At 35.2% G+C, this 15,801-nt stretch overlaps 4 protein-coding genes across 8 annotated transcripts; 2 read left to right on the top strand and 2 right to left on the bottom strand.

Moving 5' to 3' along the window:
• Positions 1-19: 19 nt before the first annotated feature.
• On the bottom strand, positions 20-1,676 carry LOC110420877 (actin T1-like protein). Its single transcript, XM_021434265.2, has 3 exons — positions 1,468-1,676; positions 411-489; positions 20-284 (listed from the first exon to the last, which is right to left on the bottom strand). The coding sequence occupies exons 1-3, from the start codon at positions 1,617-1,619 to the stop codon at positions 216-218; spliced, it is 300 nt and encodes a 99-aa protein (XP_021289940.1). The 5' UTR covers positions 1,620-1,676; the 3' UTR covers positions 20-215.
• A 177-nt stretch (positions 1,677-1,853) lies between these two features.
• Positions 1,854-3,686, top strand: TAF8 (TBP-associated factor 8). The gene has a single exon (XM_021434260.2). The coding sequence runs from the start codon at positions 2,503-2,505 to the stop codon at positions 3,622-3,624; it is 1,122 nt and encodes a 373-aa protein (XP_021289935.1). The 5' UTR covers positions 1,854-2,502; the 3' UTR covers positions 3,625-3,686.
• A 2,341-nt stretch (positions 3,687-6,027) lies between these two features.
• LOC110420878 (membrane magnesium transporter-like protein) lies at positions 6,028-8,044 on the bottom strand. The gene is made up of 4 exons (XM_021434266.1): positions 7,888-8,044; positions 7,749-7,801; positions 7,548-7,648; positions 6,028-6,439 (listed from the first exon to the last, which is right to left on the bottom strand). The coding sequence occupies exons 1-4, from the start codon at positions 7,958-7,960 to the stop codon at positions 6,346-6,348; spliced, it is 321 nt and encodes a 106-aa protein (XP_021289941.1). The 5' UTR covers positions 7,961-8,044; the 3' UTR covers positions 6,028-6,345.
• Positions 8,045-8,708: 664 nt separating this feature from the next.
• On the top strand, positions 8,709-15,183 carry LOC110420934 (phosphoglycerate kinase, cytosolic-like). 5 transcript variants are annotated; one of them, XM_021434354.1, is made up of 15 exons: positions 8,709-8,976; positions 9,057-9,103; positions 9,556-9,826; positions 10,157-10,500; positions 10,590-10,875; positions 11,421-11,488; positions 12,157-12,408; positions 12,724-12,799; positions 13,008-13,084; positions 13,155-13,204; positions 13,326-13,410; positions 13,537-13,635; positions 14,016-14,085; positions 14,173-14,367; positions 14,523-15,183. In XM_021434354.1, exons 1-14 carry the CDS (start codon positions 8,835-8,837, stop codon positions 14,247-14,249), a joined length of 1,944 nt encoding a protein of 647 aa, XP_021290029.1. In that variant the 5' UTR covers positions 8,709-8,834; the 3' UTR covers positions 14,250-14,367; positions 14,523-15,183. The 5 variants fall into 5 exon arrangements, with proteins under 5 accessions (XP_021290029.1, XP_021290028.1, XP_021290026.1 ...); XM_021434353.1 differs by having other exon boundaries at positions 14,016-14,367; positions 14,571-15,183; XM_021434351.1 differs by having other exon boundaries at positions 14,016-14,367.
• The last annotated feature ends 618 nt before the right edge of the window (positions 15,184-15,801 follow it).

Below are 15,801 nucleotides of genomic sequence, written 5' to 3'. Positions count from 1 at the left end.
CAGCATCATAAGAAACATATGGAAAAAGATAACAAAAGATCCTGCTATTACTTGAAAGACTTCAAATCCACCAAAATGAGAGAGGTGGGAGTGAAGACAGCATAATGGATTGGGAAGAAGGGGTGGAAACCATAAAGAAACACGAACTTTTCAACAGGGTACAATCCTCTTTGCCCAAACTACTTATCAAAGAGCATGCCTACACAAGCCAAAAACTAAGAGAAGTAGACAGACCAATTGAAATAATACGAGTCCCTGTGATCCTTGTCCATGCACTCATTCCACTGAAAAGACAAAAAAGGGAAGGTTTCATGAGAACATTTTATCTCCACTTTGTGTAAGGCATCTAAAAGAACTTTTTATAATACGTTTTAAAAACGGTTATCCATAAGTGATATCAAACAACAAACCTTAAATTTGTATGGTTGTTTCTTTGCCATTGCTTTTTTCCAATGGTATTGCTCAAATAACATTGCTTTGTCATGCCAACTGCAAATTCACATATTCAAAATTATTAAAGAAAAAGAAAAACCTGAACCTGCAATATTGGGGGTCAAGAGGAAAGTACAAATACAGGATAGAATCGCAGAATCCAGAATCTGGCACCAATGCATAAAACAAGCAGCAGAACACTGAGCTGAATGGGCTTTAGATAGATACCTTTTAACTCCTCTGTATTTCAAACATGCATGCATTTCACTCATATAAATACAATGATTGAGAACCCTATAGATTTCTGTAGACAGATCAAAATCTCAAATATTCATGTTGGCCAAGCCTAGCAAGAATATAGCAAATTCTTCAACAAGCATGTTTGATGAAACGATTCTGATGTAGCTAATAAGTCACAAATAAATGAAATATGACTCGCACCTTCCCTGAAGTGAACCGCAGTTAATGAGGCAAAATCCATGCATATTGCTGAGTATGAGAAGGTAAGAAGGAGCCTAATTCCAGCATTCCAGAATGGAATTTCGAGAAAATCCCTCAATAAACCAAACTTGTATAACTTAAGTTGGTCAGGAAAATAGCTATAAATTCCAAAAGAAAGAGAACTTGCTAAAGCCGCAGGAAAAAAAAGCAATAGTAGCCCTTGAACACTAAAATTTGTTCGGTTGACCCCTGCTCAAAATCTGGGAAATTGAGACTCTCAGAAGGGAAGAAATGCTACAATCAACCTATGCCGACCAAACCAGACTATAAGCTTAATGGAAACAATGAACTATCTATCCTATACTGTGAATATAGAAACTCAAAATCTCAACTTTACATAATTGAAATTTTAAAAAAAAACTCATGATGCCCATAAATTTCAGCCCTCTTTCATTACCTTCAACTGCAACCAAAATCACTTCGGGGAATCAAAACATGAAAATCGAAGATTGAAGATAACATCCTCCAAAAATATAATATCAAAAATAATATATATATATATATATAAAGAGAAAATGGTTGAACAAAAATTACTTGAATTGGTTAGAAAGCTGCCACATGTAAGGTTTGAACCAAGTGATAGCGGAGAAAGCAGCTGACCCGATCCATATATTCACGAACCGATCCGGACTCGCATGAGGCACTCCCGGGTCCCCTCTATATGCATTCCCGAAGTACTTCTCCATTTCCAAACGCTCCTTGTGTTTCTGCAGCGCCCTTGCAACTACAAGCCAAGCTCTTATCTTTACAAGAAAAAGGAAAAGACTTTAAAAAGGAAAATATAATTTTGGGCCGGCCTGCTAGGCCCAAATAGAAAGCGAGTGGTAAGTAAACGATACTCGAGAGAGGGAAGCCGCGGATCTTTTAGCTTTTTATTGGTTAAATTCGTTTACTAAAGGTCTATAAATAAACCCAAAAAAACTTTCACTGCGTCGACCCCTCACTCACCTCTTTCGAATTTTGGTTTTTGTTTGATCCGCTCCTTTTTTAGGGTCTGACAAGGTTTTTTTTTTTTCTCTTTTTTCAATTTCCCAAATTTCACTCATTTTCCCTCCATTTCCGTTGACCACCTTTTTTGGAAACGCTTGAAACCTCTTGAAACAGTTAACGTCTTTCTTAGGGTTTTGTTTTGGGTTGGGTGCGCTTTAAAATTTGGCTCTGTTTCTTTGGTTTCTGCTGAGGTTGTTCTTTTTCCCAGTTGATTTGAACTTGGATGGCTGGTAAGGCTTCAAATTCTGTTCTCTATCCACGATTTTGATTCTTTTTTCTTCTTGTTGTAGAAGTAGATGTTTAGACCTTTTTCTAGGGTTTTTGGGAATCGACTGTAATTCTTCGTTTTTATTAGCTTCCTGAGAAAATATAGAAAGAAAAAAATTTTGGGTTTTGTTTGGTTCTTGGTGTTTCTTTTTAGAAAACAAACCTTTCCAATTAACAAGATAGAGGGTAATGGCTAGTTTCTTTTTTTCTTTTTTTCTCTGAGTAATTAGTATGAGATTAATGGGGTGAAAGAAAAGATAATGTCAGAATTTTGGGGAAAATAACTGTAAAATTTGATATGAGGTTTTGAACATGAGCCATGGAGGTGTGGAGAGTACAAGAGATACAAGAGAGAGTGAAGGCCAGCGTAGCTTGCCTTTGGGAAGACCAAAAGCTGATGACTTTGGAAGAGCGGTTTCAAAGATTTCAGTGGCACAGATATGCGAGAGTGTTGGTTATCAGGGATTCAAAGAGTCTGCTTTGGAGGCTCTTGCTGACATCACTATTCGATACCTCTGTGACTTAGGAAAAAATTCTAGTTTTCATGCTAATTTGGCTGGTAGGACAGAATGCAATTTGTTTGATATAACTCAGAGTTTAGAAGAATTGGGAGCTTCGTATGGGTTTTTGGGTGCTTCGGAGATTGGGAATTGTCTTGCAGGCTCTGGTGCAGTAAGGGAAATAATTCAGTTTGTGGCTTCAAAAGAGGAAATCCCGTTTGCTCAGCCAGTGCCTCAGTTTCCAGTTGTTAGGAATAGGAAGCTGATTCCAAGTTTTGAGCATATGAATGAAACCCCACCTGGAAAGCATATCCCAGCATGGTTGCCAGCTTTCCCCGATCCTCACACGTATATTCATACACCTATGTGGAATGAGAGGGCATCGGATCCCCGTGCTGATAAGATTGAGCAAGCAAGGCAGCGGAGAAAGGCTGAGAGGGCTTTGTTGAGTTTGCAACAGAGATTGGTGTGTAATGGTTCTACTGAAACTTCAGCTTCCTTGGTGGTGGATGCTAAAAAGGAAACTATACAAGAAGCTGGAAATAATGCTTTTCTTGCTGCCCCACTGCAACCTGGGGAGAAAGATGTCGCACGAGTTGTTTTGCCAGCTAAGCTTTCTGATGAAGTGAGCAAGGACAATCATGTTTCTCTGCTAGAGGCATTTGCTCCTGCCATTGAAGCAATGAAAGGTGGGCCATCTGGTGAATTAGATGGTGAAAAGATGCTCCTTCCTGAAAAGAGGCCTGCTGTTCATTTAAAGTTCAGAACCGGCAAGAAAATCTTGGGTCAGTCGCTAGATTTGAGCTTGCAGAAGAAAGGTGAGAGGAGCACAACATTCTTTTTACGTGATGAGGAGAGGGATGATAAGAAGAGGAGAGCTGAGTTTATTCTCAGACAAACTACGGAATACCCAATGGAGCTTAACCAGTCTTAAAGTGTATTTTAGGTTGTCTTTCTTGAAATCTCATAAATTTTTGTTAGTAATCAATTGTTTCAGCGGGCTGTGGATGCTTAATTTTAGGGTCACACTATTGCTCTTGCATGGATATTATGGAATCACACTGTTGAGAGTCCCACTCTAACCGAGATTAGAGGTATGGGAGCAATTGTTTTTGACATCACTAGCTCTAATCTCAAGTAATTCTTTGAGAATGAGGTTCTTCACTTTCTCTGCCATCTTTGTTGTACTGAATACTGATACACTGACTTCTATATTGGATTACGAACTGAAAATTTTCTGTCAATGGTTTCAAGAAATTTTTTTTTTTGCTGACATGTAAATTGCATCCATTTACAATATCATCATTGCAACTTGAATTAAGTTATGTCTTAATAAACTCTTTTGATGGGAAATAATTATGTTCTCAATGTTGCTAAAAGATTTCCAGCTGATCGCCTACAATCACTCCATTGTAGGCTGTAGGAAACTAGTTTTTAGAAATTTGCTTTATAACAAAAGAACGGAATGAGAGAGATGGAGAGAGAAGCCAAATTAAGTCTATGAAGATTGAGTTGAATCTATTGATGCTGTGACAGACAGGTGGCATTGATACATGTTTCTACAAACATGCCTTTGCATCCGTGTACTTTTCTGCTATTGTTTATGAGGAAGGATTGATTATATGTTTAGATTTAGAAGATGACAACATACAGTGACTGTACTTTGGTTATCTAATTTATTTTGAAGGAATGAAGCATAGAGATATGCCAATGCAACACCTCTAGAAGAGACTGTTTAGCACCTGCAAAATGATATCCTTAGATTACCAGTGTGATTACGTGACTTCTATGCTTTTATGATAATATTTTTGCAAGTTCACTTGCTTCACAGGGTATGACTAAAGCACCCTTTTGATTGAAGCCATACTCTTCTTCTGCTGCGTCGAGTAACTTCCTAAATGGTGGATATGTGAGATAGCTAAGTGAAACAAAGAATTTCTTGGGCTCACCATTTTTGAGTACAACAACTGAGAAATGCCCCCTTTTCAAAGGTCTTGAATTTTCTATCCTTTCTGTACTTCTGTCATCCTGGGTTTGCCACCAAAAAATGGAGAGGAAAATGTTCTTCAGCTGCTTCATGAACCTGAAGCTGTGGGTTCTCTGATTCATTTTAGCCACGTCCATGTGCACTGAGCTTGTCTCCCTCTTCCTTATAGATGTTTCTTGTTTAGATTTTTGTTGTCTGTAATGTGAACTTCTGTTGGATATAAATAGGGAAAGCGTCCATCTTGGCAATTATTGGTTTTTTTAATGCATGTGGTCATCCTCTGACCCCTACTTAGCTAAATGTGGGGTTAGGAGGATTTCTGATTGAGACTGTGGGAAAGAATTTATTGGCACATTTTGTGCTTCTAGGATTTATTTGTGTGATGATGATAATTACATTTATAAGCTTCATTATTTTTATGGTTTCATGTGTTCCAACAGAAATGCTTATCATTTATGCATGGAGTGGCCAGTCAACTTGAACCCACTTTCTGGCGTCACTGTCTATCCAAAACTTTATTATTGCATCAGAAGATATGTTTGCACTCTGCAGCTTTGTTTGATGAGTCTACCAAATGTTACGCAAATATTGCCACGCCTGTTTGTTTAGTACTCATTCGCATCCAGACAACTAAGAGTGTGGTGGTACAGGGGAAAAGTGCTGCCGATGGGAGCTGTCTGATTTTGGATTGTGGAAGAAAATTGTTGTACCGTATCATAATGTTGGAGTTATCCGAATGCTGGACAAGATATACCTCAAATGTGCATGCACGTATAAGTTCGTCCACGACGGTACATGCATCTGCCAAAGGCGGTTTTTCTTGCATGGTTGTACCCTTGGCTGGTCAATTTATGCAAGGAAAATGTCCCTCCGCACATCTGTCCTCTTATAGTATTCTAGTTACTAGTTCTTTCTACGATATTTCTGCAGAAATCACTTGTCAGGAGAGCATTTCAGCCTCTACAAGACCAAGGATCAAGTCTGAGTGGAGTTTCAGGATTAAAGCTGTCCCTGCTAAACTGTCCCTACAAGACCAAGGATCAAGTCAAAAATCCTTTCTGGGTTTTCCCCACTTCTTCAAGTGCATTTTATCCGTCAGTACTACTCAAACTAGACAGTTTCTTTATGCAAATTTCAAGATCATCGAAAAGCATATAGCTAGTGGAATTTTGGTAAGAAAATGCCCGCAACAGTGGAGGGCACAAAAAATATTCGGAGATGCTTCTGCTTGTAACAGAAACCATCAAGCACTTAAGCTTCCCATCTTCTGCTAATATCTGATATGTAAAATTACTCAAGACTACATTCTTTTTAAGGCCAAATTCAAAATCACTTCCTAAGTAAGGCAGCTTTAAACTGAACACTTGGGTATAATTGGAAATTTCAAATATTTGTTCCATACCAAACATGAAACAGGTTAGAAACTACAGACAAAAGAAAATTAAGAGGAGGAATGTCTTGAATTGCTGGCCTGCTATGGCAATAATTTGAACTCACAAACACTCAGCCGATCAGGCAAAATAATATAAAAGCAGACAAGGCCAAAAAATAAGTGTTGATTTGAAAAATCACTAACACGTCTTGAAGACAGTACACCTGACACCTAGGCCCTCAACTTTTTTGGTTCAACACTCCCCTTAATCAAAGCACAATGAAGCTCCTTCAATCTTAATGCTTCAGCTTCATATCAATTTCTAAAGGAAATGCTTTGGCTCTGTGATTGAAGATCATGAAGTCCAAGTTTGCTGATAAGGAAACAATCCTGCATTCCAGATTATACATCTTGATGTCAGTAACCCGTATAATTTTCCTACAAACAACAAAGCTAGCACAGGTAATAGTAGTTATTATACATTTTTCACTTTCCTACAAACTCATTGTGAGATTGAGGATGACGGATAAGAAGTTTAATTTGCACACTTTTCTAAAAAGCTTAATTACAGAACAGCTACCAACATTGAAAAGAATGATCAGCCACAGCCAAGGTCAGGTGTGTATTTTAGGCTTTCTTATCCATTTTCAGCAATACCGGGCAAGCAAAGTAAAACAAAAATAGAAAAATAAAAAGCATTAATGGAAAGTTAAGTAGAAAGTATGCATGAAAGCATGAGGCTGAGAGTTTCTTAAAAGCAGCTATCTTCTCTACCTATTAAAATGCAAAACAAGCACAGTAGTCTTTCATTACCATTGAAGTTTACAGTATTCAAATAGAATGAAAATTCAAAACCACTAAGGACAGATTCTTAGTGACGGAAAGATATAGCTGAATGTGGATTTCCAGGAAGAGAATGTTGTCTGAAATTTCTTCGAGGGATAATAAGCAAAGATTAAACACATTTACAGATTCAAAGGCATATCTGTCCATGCAGAAATTGGTAAGATGCAAGTCCTTGATTACCAACTACAATTCAACTCAAGCCACTAGGTACAAATGCTAGATCATGCATTCAAAATCGATAAAGGTAATTTACGGAATACTTTCACACCAACATATGGAGGCATAATAACTAGCCTGTTTCAACTAAACAAATGACAAAAGACAGTCAGGGTAGGATCATGATTCCTAAGACATCAATAGCATTTTCAGTTTCGTATTCCAAAACTAGTAAGAAAAATGCCCTGCATCTGATTGTAGTTCACCACAACTTCATTACCCAAAGACAATAGGTTCACAGCCAACACTTTCCTTCGCCCAAGTTAACAAATATAGGTGCCTTCTTGCCCCCAAACTTACATGAATAAACAAAGCATCAACATCAGATCATCTAATCTGACCCCTAATGCAAAATTAAGCCATTTAATTCAGAAATAACCACAATTTTATCTTCATAAAACACTCAGAATTGAAGTAATATATAGTTTCCACGTACCTATTCTCCTCGGAATCAGGATGTATCGAGAGAAACTTCCCGGGCACGGTTAGGGCAGCCCAAATACAGAAAACAAACCCTAGAAGCAACTCTAAAACGACCTGCTTTTTCAGCATCAATTTCTTTACTTTAGAGTTTGTATAAAAAAGAACACAACTTTGTCAACAGCAACAAATCCATTAAAAAAAATTTCAAACTTACATTCATGGGAGGACCTGAAAACTCCTCCTCCATAATCTTCAACAATCCCCTATCTGAAAAAACCAATCAAAAAAGAAAATTCAAAACTTTATCGATCAAATCAAATCGGAAAGGAGTAGAAAGTTGTCGGAATTTTTACACTGAATTGTAGAATAAGCTGCGTGGGAGAGGATTAGAACTCCAAAGACTCCGATTATAAAGCCTAATCCCATCGTTGACGATCGGCTTTTCCTCGGTCGATTCACAAATCACAACCCAAAAGCCAAAAGAAAAGCTCAAATTTTTGTTATTTTTTGTCACTAAACTGGAAAGGGAACTAGTTAAAAACTTGAAACCTCGATCCTTGAAACGACATCGTTTCTTTTTAATATTTATGATATTTTTTTAAATAATATCAAAAAAATCCCAAAACTACTTAAAATTTTTAAATAAATTTTATATTTAATTATATTTAATCCAATTTTTATATTTTTATTTTTAATCAAATAAATTTTTATTATTAATTATTAATTTAATTAAAATATTATTTATTATTTTATATTATATAATACTAATACAATATATAAAAATATCAAAATTAATAATAATATAACATATTGATATATTATAAATAATAATGATATAATATATTAATTTAATATAATAAAGTATTCATATGAAATTTTTATTTTTTATATAAAAATTATATTATTAACATGTGAATATAAATTGATAAATAATATTTTAATTAATAAAAATTAATTAATTATTAAAAATAAAAGTTTTTTAATGTAAAATAAAAATAAAACAATTTAATTAAACATAATAAAAAGATAAAGATATATTTAATTTTTAAAAAAAACATATAAAAGTTTATTTGGGTATTATATTTTATTTTTATTTCTTTTCCTAAACGCAGCGTTTCATGAGCTCCGCTTATCTACGGCGTTGGCTGCTGAGAAAGTGCAGTGGAGGGGAACAATTAGTCCAGAATTTGCAACTCCAGAGTAGAGCTGTTTTTGATTGAATTTCATTGCAAATTTTGGACTTTATTTTTAGCTTTTTCTGTTTTAATGCTTAACTCTTTTACTTATTAGCAGAGAGGAAATGAGTCAACTTTTGAATGCACTCCGGGAAACTCTTGTATTAAGCAAATTAAGTTTCCACAACTATCCTAGGAAAGGAAGGAAGTTGCTTCAACATGGGTCATGCTCTTATCCCATAAAGAACATTCAATTACCTTTGCAAGGTATGAATTTTGAGACTAATGGCTCAAGATTTTTTTTTTTAATTTTTTGCATTTTTTTCTCAAAGATGCTTTCTGTGCAGGTGGTTTGGAGGTTGTAACTCATGTTAAAAGTTCTCATATGGAGAAGGTACCTTAATTTTCTGACTGCCCTTTTTTGGACCTAACATATTCTAGGACTTAAATAATTATGGATAAGCATTGGTAATTACCAACAAAAATGTTAGCATATTTTGGAGTTTAAAACAATGTAAGCTAATGCATTATTAACCCTGCGTAGAATATGAAGATTACTCAGAGAAACCTGAAAATGTCTTACATAATCTTTGATTGTCTGTATAAATTCTTAAAGCCCTTTGGAACATTAACAACGTCATGTATGAATGCTAAAAGAAATCACATTTGAGAATATAGGTTCATTGAATTCATTCTAATGTCGTATGGCCCATTATTATATTTATAGCTGTACTTGTATGTCCTTTTGGCTCAAGTGGCTCGATATGATTTGATCATTCAGCTAGTAAAAAACATTTTCAGGTTGGCTGTGAGTTAATGTTCTCTCCCAATTGGATTTTTCCCTAGGCTTCTCTCTGTGATGGAGTAGAATTGGAGGCCTGGCCACATGTACAAACTCTTAGAGAATTTCCTCGAGAGGAGCTTTTTGCAAAAGTTGTTATGGTGAGATTTGATTCTACCATTTTCCTTGGGGAAAAACTGGATTGGAGTTCTCAATCTGCTTTGAGAGCACTTTACACCATTAAGTTTTTACATGAATCTGGGGCCAAGGTGATTCTCGTGAGTGCATGGAGTATGAAAATCAATCCCAAACTTCTTGCTGCAGAAGCTGTTGCTGGTATTTTAAGCCATTCCATCTTTAAATTTAAGCTCTTGAAAAATTTTGTTTTCTAATAAAAAGCTTTAATTGGTAAGGACTAGCAGTTTTTTTTCCCTGGCAGTTAGAACCTGTTGTTTCTATAAAACATTGGGAATATTAGCATAGTGGAGGAGTAATGTGAACATGAAAGCACAAGACTTAAATAACATTGTCGCAAAGTGATTTATACCATAGATTGAGTCATATAGATATTGGATAATGAGGCTTGATTCAATCCTTAGTCAGTCTTTAAACCATTAGTTTGAGGAGTTGCTTTGTGGTTAATGTATTATTCTCTCCACATTTCAGATATTTTGTCATCAGTTCTCCAGTTAAAAGTTGCTGCTTTAAGATGTATTTCTTGCAACATGCCATTGGAGAGGAAAGATCTGCAGAAAGCAGACATCCTTCTTCTAGAGAATCTTTCCAATTATAAAGAGGAAGCTGCCAACTGTTCAAAGTTTGCGGAACTTTTATCATCAGAAGTTGATTTTTTTGTTAATGACTCATTTTTCCAGTCTCATAAAATTCTTGCATCAACAGTTGGTGTTGCTCGTTTTTGCTATGCCTCTATGGCTGGTTTTTCCTTTGAGGAAAGCCTTTGTCAGCTCAAGAAGACTGCAAAAACTAACAAGAAACCATATATTGCAATTGTATGGATTTTCTTTCTAGTTATTCTGTGACAACTATTTGTATTAATTTATGTTCCTCACTTGTTAGCGCTTCCTATCACTTGCTACAGATTGGAGGAGGCAATCTCAACAACAAGGCAGCTGCTTTACAATTTTTAGCATCTAGATGTGATGCATTGGTCTTCGTTGGACAAATGTCCTTTCAGATAATACATGCTTTGGGACACTCTGTTCCACCTAATCTGGTGGAACTTGAGTCGCAAAAAGCAGCTTTAGACATTGTACAGTTTGCACATGATAAAAATGTGCTCATATTGTATCCAAAAGATTTTTGGTGTGTGAATCAGCACCTTCCTAAGCGATTGGATTTTCTTCCTGTTCATGGAGTTTTAGATGGTAAGATTGCTTTCAATTATGACATACATTGTCTTCTTTGTTTTTACTTTTTTTCATTTTGGGTGCTGTTTTCAGGGTAAAGTAGGAATTCAATGACTTTTTCATTTTTACTTTTTGTGAAAAAGCCATCTTTGTTCATCTAAATATATACTTAGCTAGGATATTGAAATTATGCACCAATCCATTGGTTGGGTACCGTTTGAGATTCAGCATACCTTACAATGTGGTGGTCATAATGTTAAACCATCTGGCTGGCTTTTTTGTGTCAATCGCCTTCATATCTTTCACGTTTGTATAGGAACTGAAGGGTTTCTTATACAACATCTATGATCCATAAACCTTTTGCCAAAGTTTGTGTGGTAACTGATGCTTATCAATATGTATGACTATTGGGAAGTAGATATATGGTATTAAGTTTTGTCTGTTTAAACTTTTCAAAAAAAAAAATGTTTCGTCTGTTTAAATTTTTAATTTTATAATAAAAATTCTCTAATTGTAATAATTTCCCTGTTTTAAATTATTCATACGGTAACTTTTCTGTCTAGGTTGGTTACCAGTTGATCTTGGACCTAGTTCATTGGATGAAATAAACTCTCTGGTTACAAATTCCAAGGTAAAGAGGAAATTGATTTCATGGTACTATAACATAACCTGTTACTTTTGGTTGAACAGAGGTCTTCCTTCATTTGAAATTGTTGGCACTGGTTTTATTTTGAGGGTCTATTATATGAGCATGTGGGTAAGAAAATTATTGATATTTATCATTCCACGCATAAAACTTTTTTTACTTTGAAAATTTTAGGACACATTGGTATAATTTAGCTTTACCTAGTTATAGCATGCTACATGATCTTGGAGACAAAATCATTAACTTTATATTCCTGATTATAAGCTCCAAAGTATGATGAATGGAATATTTGACAACTTTAATTTGATATTCATTTCTATTATGATTATTAGTATGTTTATTAACCAATTAAAATTCTTGTTTAATTGATTTAACATTTTATGATGTAAATGAGTATGTATGAAGAAATTATCAAAACCTTAATTTTGAAAAAAAATCTATATTTTATGTGTCTGTATCATTTTTGTCCTATGGAAATGAGTATGTATGAAGAAATTTCCAATACCTATAATTTTGAAAAAAAAAATCTATATTTTATATGTCTGTATCATTTTTGTCCTATGGATTTCCTCTATGGTGTAACTGTTTAATTAGCTCAATGTTGTTTCTGGTGTTATCATGCTCTGACTTACCTGGATGAATTTGCTTTACAGAAAATTATATGGATTGGTCCAGTAAAATTTTGGTCCTCCAGTCCATATACAGGAGGAACTTCTAAATTGGCTCAGATGCTTTACAAACAGTGTCAATGTGAATGTGAGATAACGATTGTTGGGGGTACAGCATGTGAAGCAATCAAAAATGAATCAAGCTCTGTATCTTCTTTTAACATGCTGGAAAACGCTTCAGCTGTTTGGGAGTTTCTCAAAGGACAAAAGCTGCCTGGGGTCATGGCCTTAGATAGAGTATACCAACTTCTGTGTTTAGTTTTTACTTAACCATTGTGCCATATAGTATGTAAAGTACATATTTTCCAATTTTGCATCATGTGCAAGGGTAATGCTTATAGTTTTCACTTGAAGGGCCTTAGACAAATGTGCTTGACATTAATAATGAAACAGCAAAGGTAGTATCAATGCAATTTTTCGTATCTTTCAGGGGCTGGTGCATTATCTAGTCTTGGATAAAAATGCCATAGGGATTGGTTTATTGGTTCTAGTTTCAAAGAACAAAAAGTTACAAATTTAGGGATTTCTGCTTAAAACGAATGCTCTGTGCAGGCATATCCATTTGAGATTGACTGGAATATTGCCTACTCTGATCCATCCCGACCTTTGGTTGTTGATATTGGAAGTGGTACTCTTCTCCTACCAGTTGCCTACAGTTTCCTTAAACAAGTTGTTCCTATTACATAGCAATGTCCCTAAAGAAAAACAAAATCAGATAATACTTTTTTGAGGGGCCAGAAAGCAATGAACTTATCTATATTTATTTACTATTTTGGACAATATGTTGTCAAATTCTTCTTTATTATTGATTTGTGCATCTGATATGTCAATGACAGGTAATGGACTCTTTATCATGGGAATGACCAGAAAGAGGAAGGATCTGAATTTTCTTGGTTTGGAGATTAATGGAAAGGTTTTCGTTTTACCTCTCTGATGGTATGTCTTAAATATTATACTATTTCTAATGCTTATAAACTTTTCAGCTTGTAAAACGTTGTCTGGATTCTGTTCATCAATCTGGCATCACAAATGGGTAAGGGCGCTTGCAATTAGTACCAAAAAGATGTATATGATAAAGACTAACTGAATTATTTTAGTATCAATTTAACCTGACTTGTATATCATTAGCATGTTGTTTTTGTCATCTGTCTTAGGTACTTTATTGAAACAAATGCAACATCAACATTCCGTTCCATTGTTTCCAGTTACCCTGGAGAATTGGTTCTTCTTTCGATACAGGTTGACAATAATGTTTAGCCGGTTCTAATTTTGATATTCTCATCTTTTATGGCAATGTGGAATAAGCTTCCTTCCCCTTCTTTATGCCAATAAACAGTATTTAAGCAGGATTATTATGTCATGTAGTGCCCAAACCCGGATTTTAACAAACCAGAACATAGGTGGAGGATGCTGCAAAGGTCATTAATTGAAGCAGTGGCAGATCTTCTTGCGTCTAAGGGGAAGGTAACGTAATTTTGTTGCAGCACATGAACTCTCAAGGTTCCATCTTGTTTCTTACTAGTTCTAATATTCCTTAATTTCTATGTTGAAATTGGAATCTGGAACAAGATTAAATCAGAACATTATTGAACAAATCCTATTTGCAGATTTGGCCATCTTGTTTCCACAATTTGGCTGTGTTTTCCTTTTGTTCTTTTGGCCATTGCTGATTACCACATCAGTGATAGTAGTTATATATTATTTCTTGGTGAATGGAACAGCTGAAATTGCAATGATTGGTACTCTATAATCAAGCAACAAGAAATGCAGCTAATGAAAGGCCCTCCTCAATATAAGTTAGGCAAGGACGATATTCATATGTGTTTACTGGCTCTTTTCCTCAGGTCTTTTTGCAATCTGATGTTGAAGCAGTTGCTATGAGACTGAAAGAAGAGTTTTTGAAATATGGAAAGGGTAAATTTCATGTATTGCATGATCGTTACGACCTAATAATTAATGGAAATACATGGCTCAAGGAGAACCCATTTGGAATTCATTCAGACTGGGAGCAACATGTCATAGGTCGTGGAGCTCCTATGTACAGATTAATGCTCTCCAATGCAACGGCTCTTGAATAAGTTGTTGGAATTTGCTGGTTCTGAAAAGTTGGCCGTAGCTGGGATGCCCTCATACTGCTTGAAGATCATTTGTAGAGAAACTAGATTTCAGTGCAGCCATGGTTTACCTTTCTTGGAGGTAAGTCTCAGCCATGTTTCATCTTATTGTTAATCCCTAGGGAGATCCTGAGTTATTGTTTTATGCCAGTCTAGGGAAAGGTAACTCATTAATTCTCCTACTTTCATGGTTTTATCAAGTTATTACTAATGCACTGAGTAATTTATATGAATCAGATGAACATGAGCTACATGCTACAACTTTCATGAAATTTTCTTTGCCAGACACTGGAAGCGACTGCAATATGCATGATTGCTCGGATATCTGTGAGGAAATGCATGACAAGCAACCTTGCCAAAGCAGGGAATTGAACTCAGATGTTGGGCACTTGGCAGCGTCATGCTTATGGCAGTAGAGACTACAAATTGCCAAGAATGGTTACCTTGACAGAGTCTATATAAGGCAAAAGTTAGCAGCTTTTAAGACAGGTGGAGAGCTATCAGTTTTTAAGAAAAAGGAACAGCAGTTTGTATTTTCCTTTTCTTTTGTGAACTTCCATTATCAAGCCCTTCCTGAATCTGTAGCTTAGAAAAATTTTAACATGAAGGCATCTATTCACCCCCCTGTGACATCATGATTTGATCAACCTTTTTCCTTGAGATTGTGACCAAAAGAAAGAAGCTTTTTTCCTTGGATTACTGTGGTCACACAAATTCAAGCTGCAGTCAAAAGCAAAAGAGAGTTCATCATTAGAGCCCCAGAGTCAGAAGGTAGCAGCATTATTTCATTTGATTTGGGTGTCTTGGATTTAACCTGGAAGGTTTCTTTCTTTGTAGTATTGTATTCCCCAAAAAAAGGCAGAAATTAAATAATAAACAATCAAAAGCACTTTTCCAATGAGAGGAATATGAAGTGGCAACAGGCAAAAGCATTTCTGTCTTGGATGCTCACATTCACATGCAACTTGGTACATTTATATATACCCAATAATTCCCTTCCCATCTTTAATTTTTTTGTGGTCCTTGTTTTTGGTTTAAGCATTTGATGTACCATCTGGTATGGAATAACTTTCCTTCAACAAAGTATTGGGTTAAATAATTTTGACATTTCAACTAATTAAAAAAAAAAAGAAATAATTCCAACCAAGAAAGTATTAAACTAAATGGTCAAATTTGAATGAAAAGATTAGAAAAATGAACAAAGTAAAATCGGTCAATAATAAAGTCGGTCCATTTTATTCTGCCACCTACTTCACATGTTACATTCGTACCCCTATCATTTGATTAAATTTTGCTTTAATTAATAATACCAATAATAAATTATTTATTTAATGTCATATAATAATAAAAATTTTTCATTTTGCTTCTGGCATGTGACGTGCCCTGCCTTTATTAGATGTATGATATTTATTATTTTTAATTATATAATTAAAAAAATGGGACAATAATATTCCATTTTTACCTTCTTACGTCAACAAAGAAAAGAAAATTTAGCTCAGTCCATTTTAATTTCCTT

This window comes from Theobroma umbraticum, unplaced genomic scaffold, assembly GCF_002168275.2.
Source record: "Theobroma umbraticum cultivar Fairchild unplaced genomic scaffold, ASM216827v3 scaffold_86.0, whole genome shotgun sequence".
Taxonomy (NCBI): domain Eukaryota; kingdom Viridiplantae; phylum Streptophyta; class Magnoliopsida; order Malvales; family Malvaceae; genus Theobroma; species Theobroma umbraticum.
The sequence above is the reverse complement of the archived record's forward strand: the minus strand, read 5'-3'. Positions and strand labels throughout refer to the sequence as shown.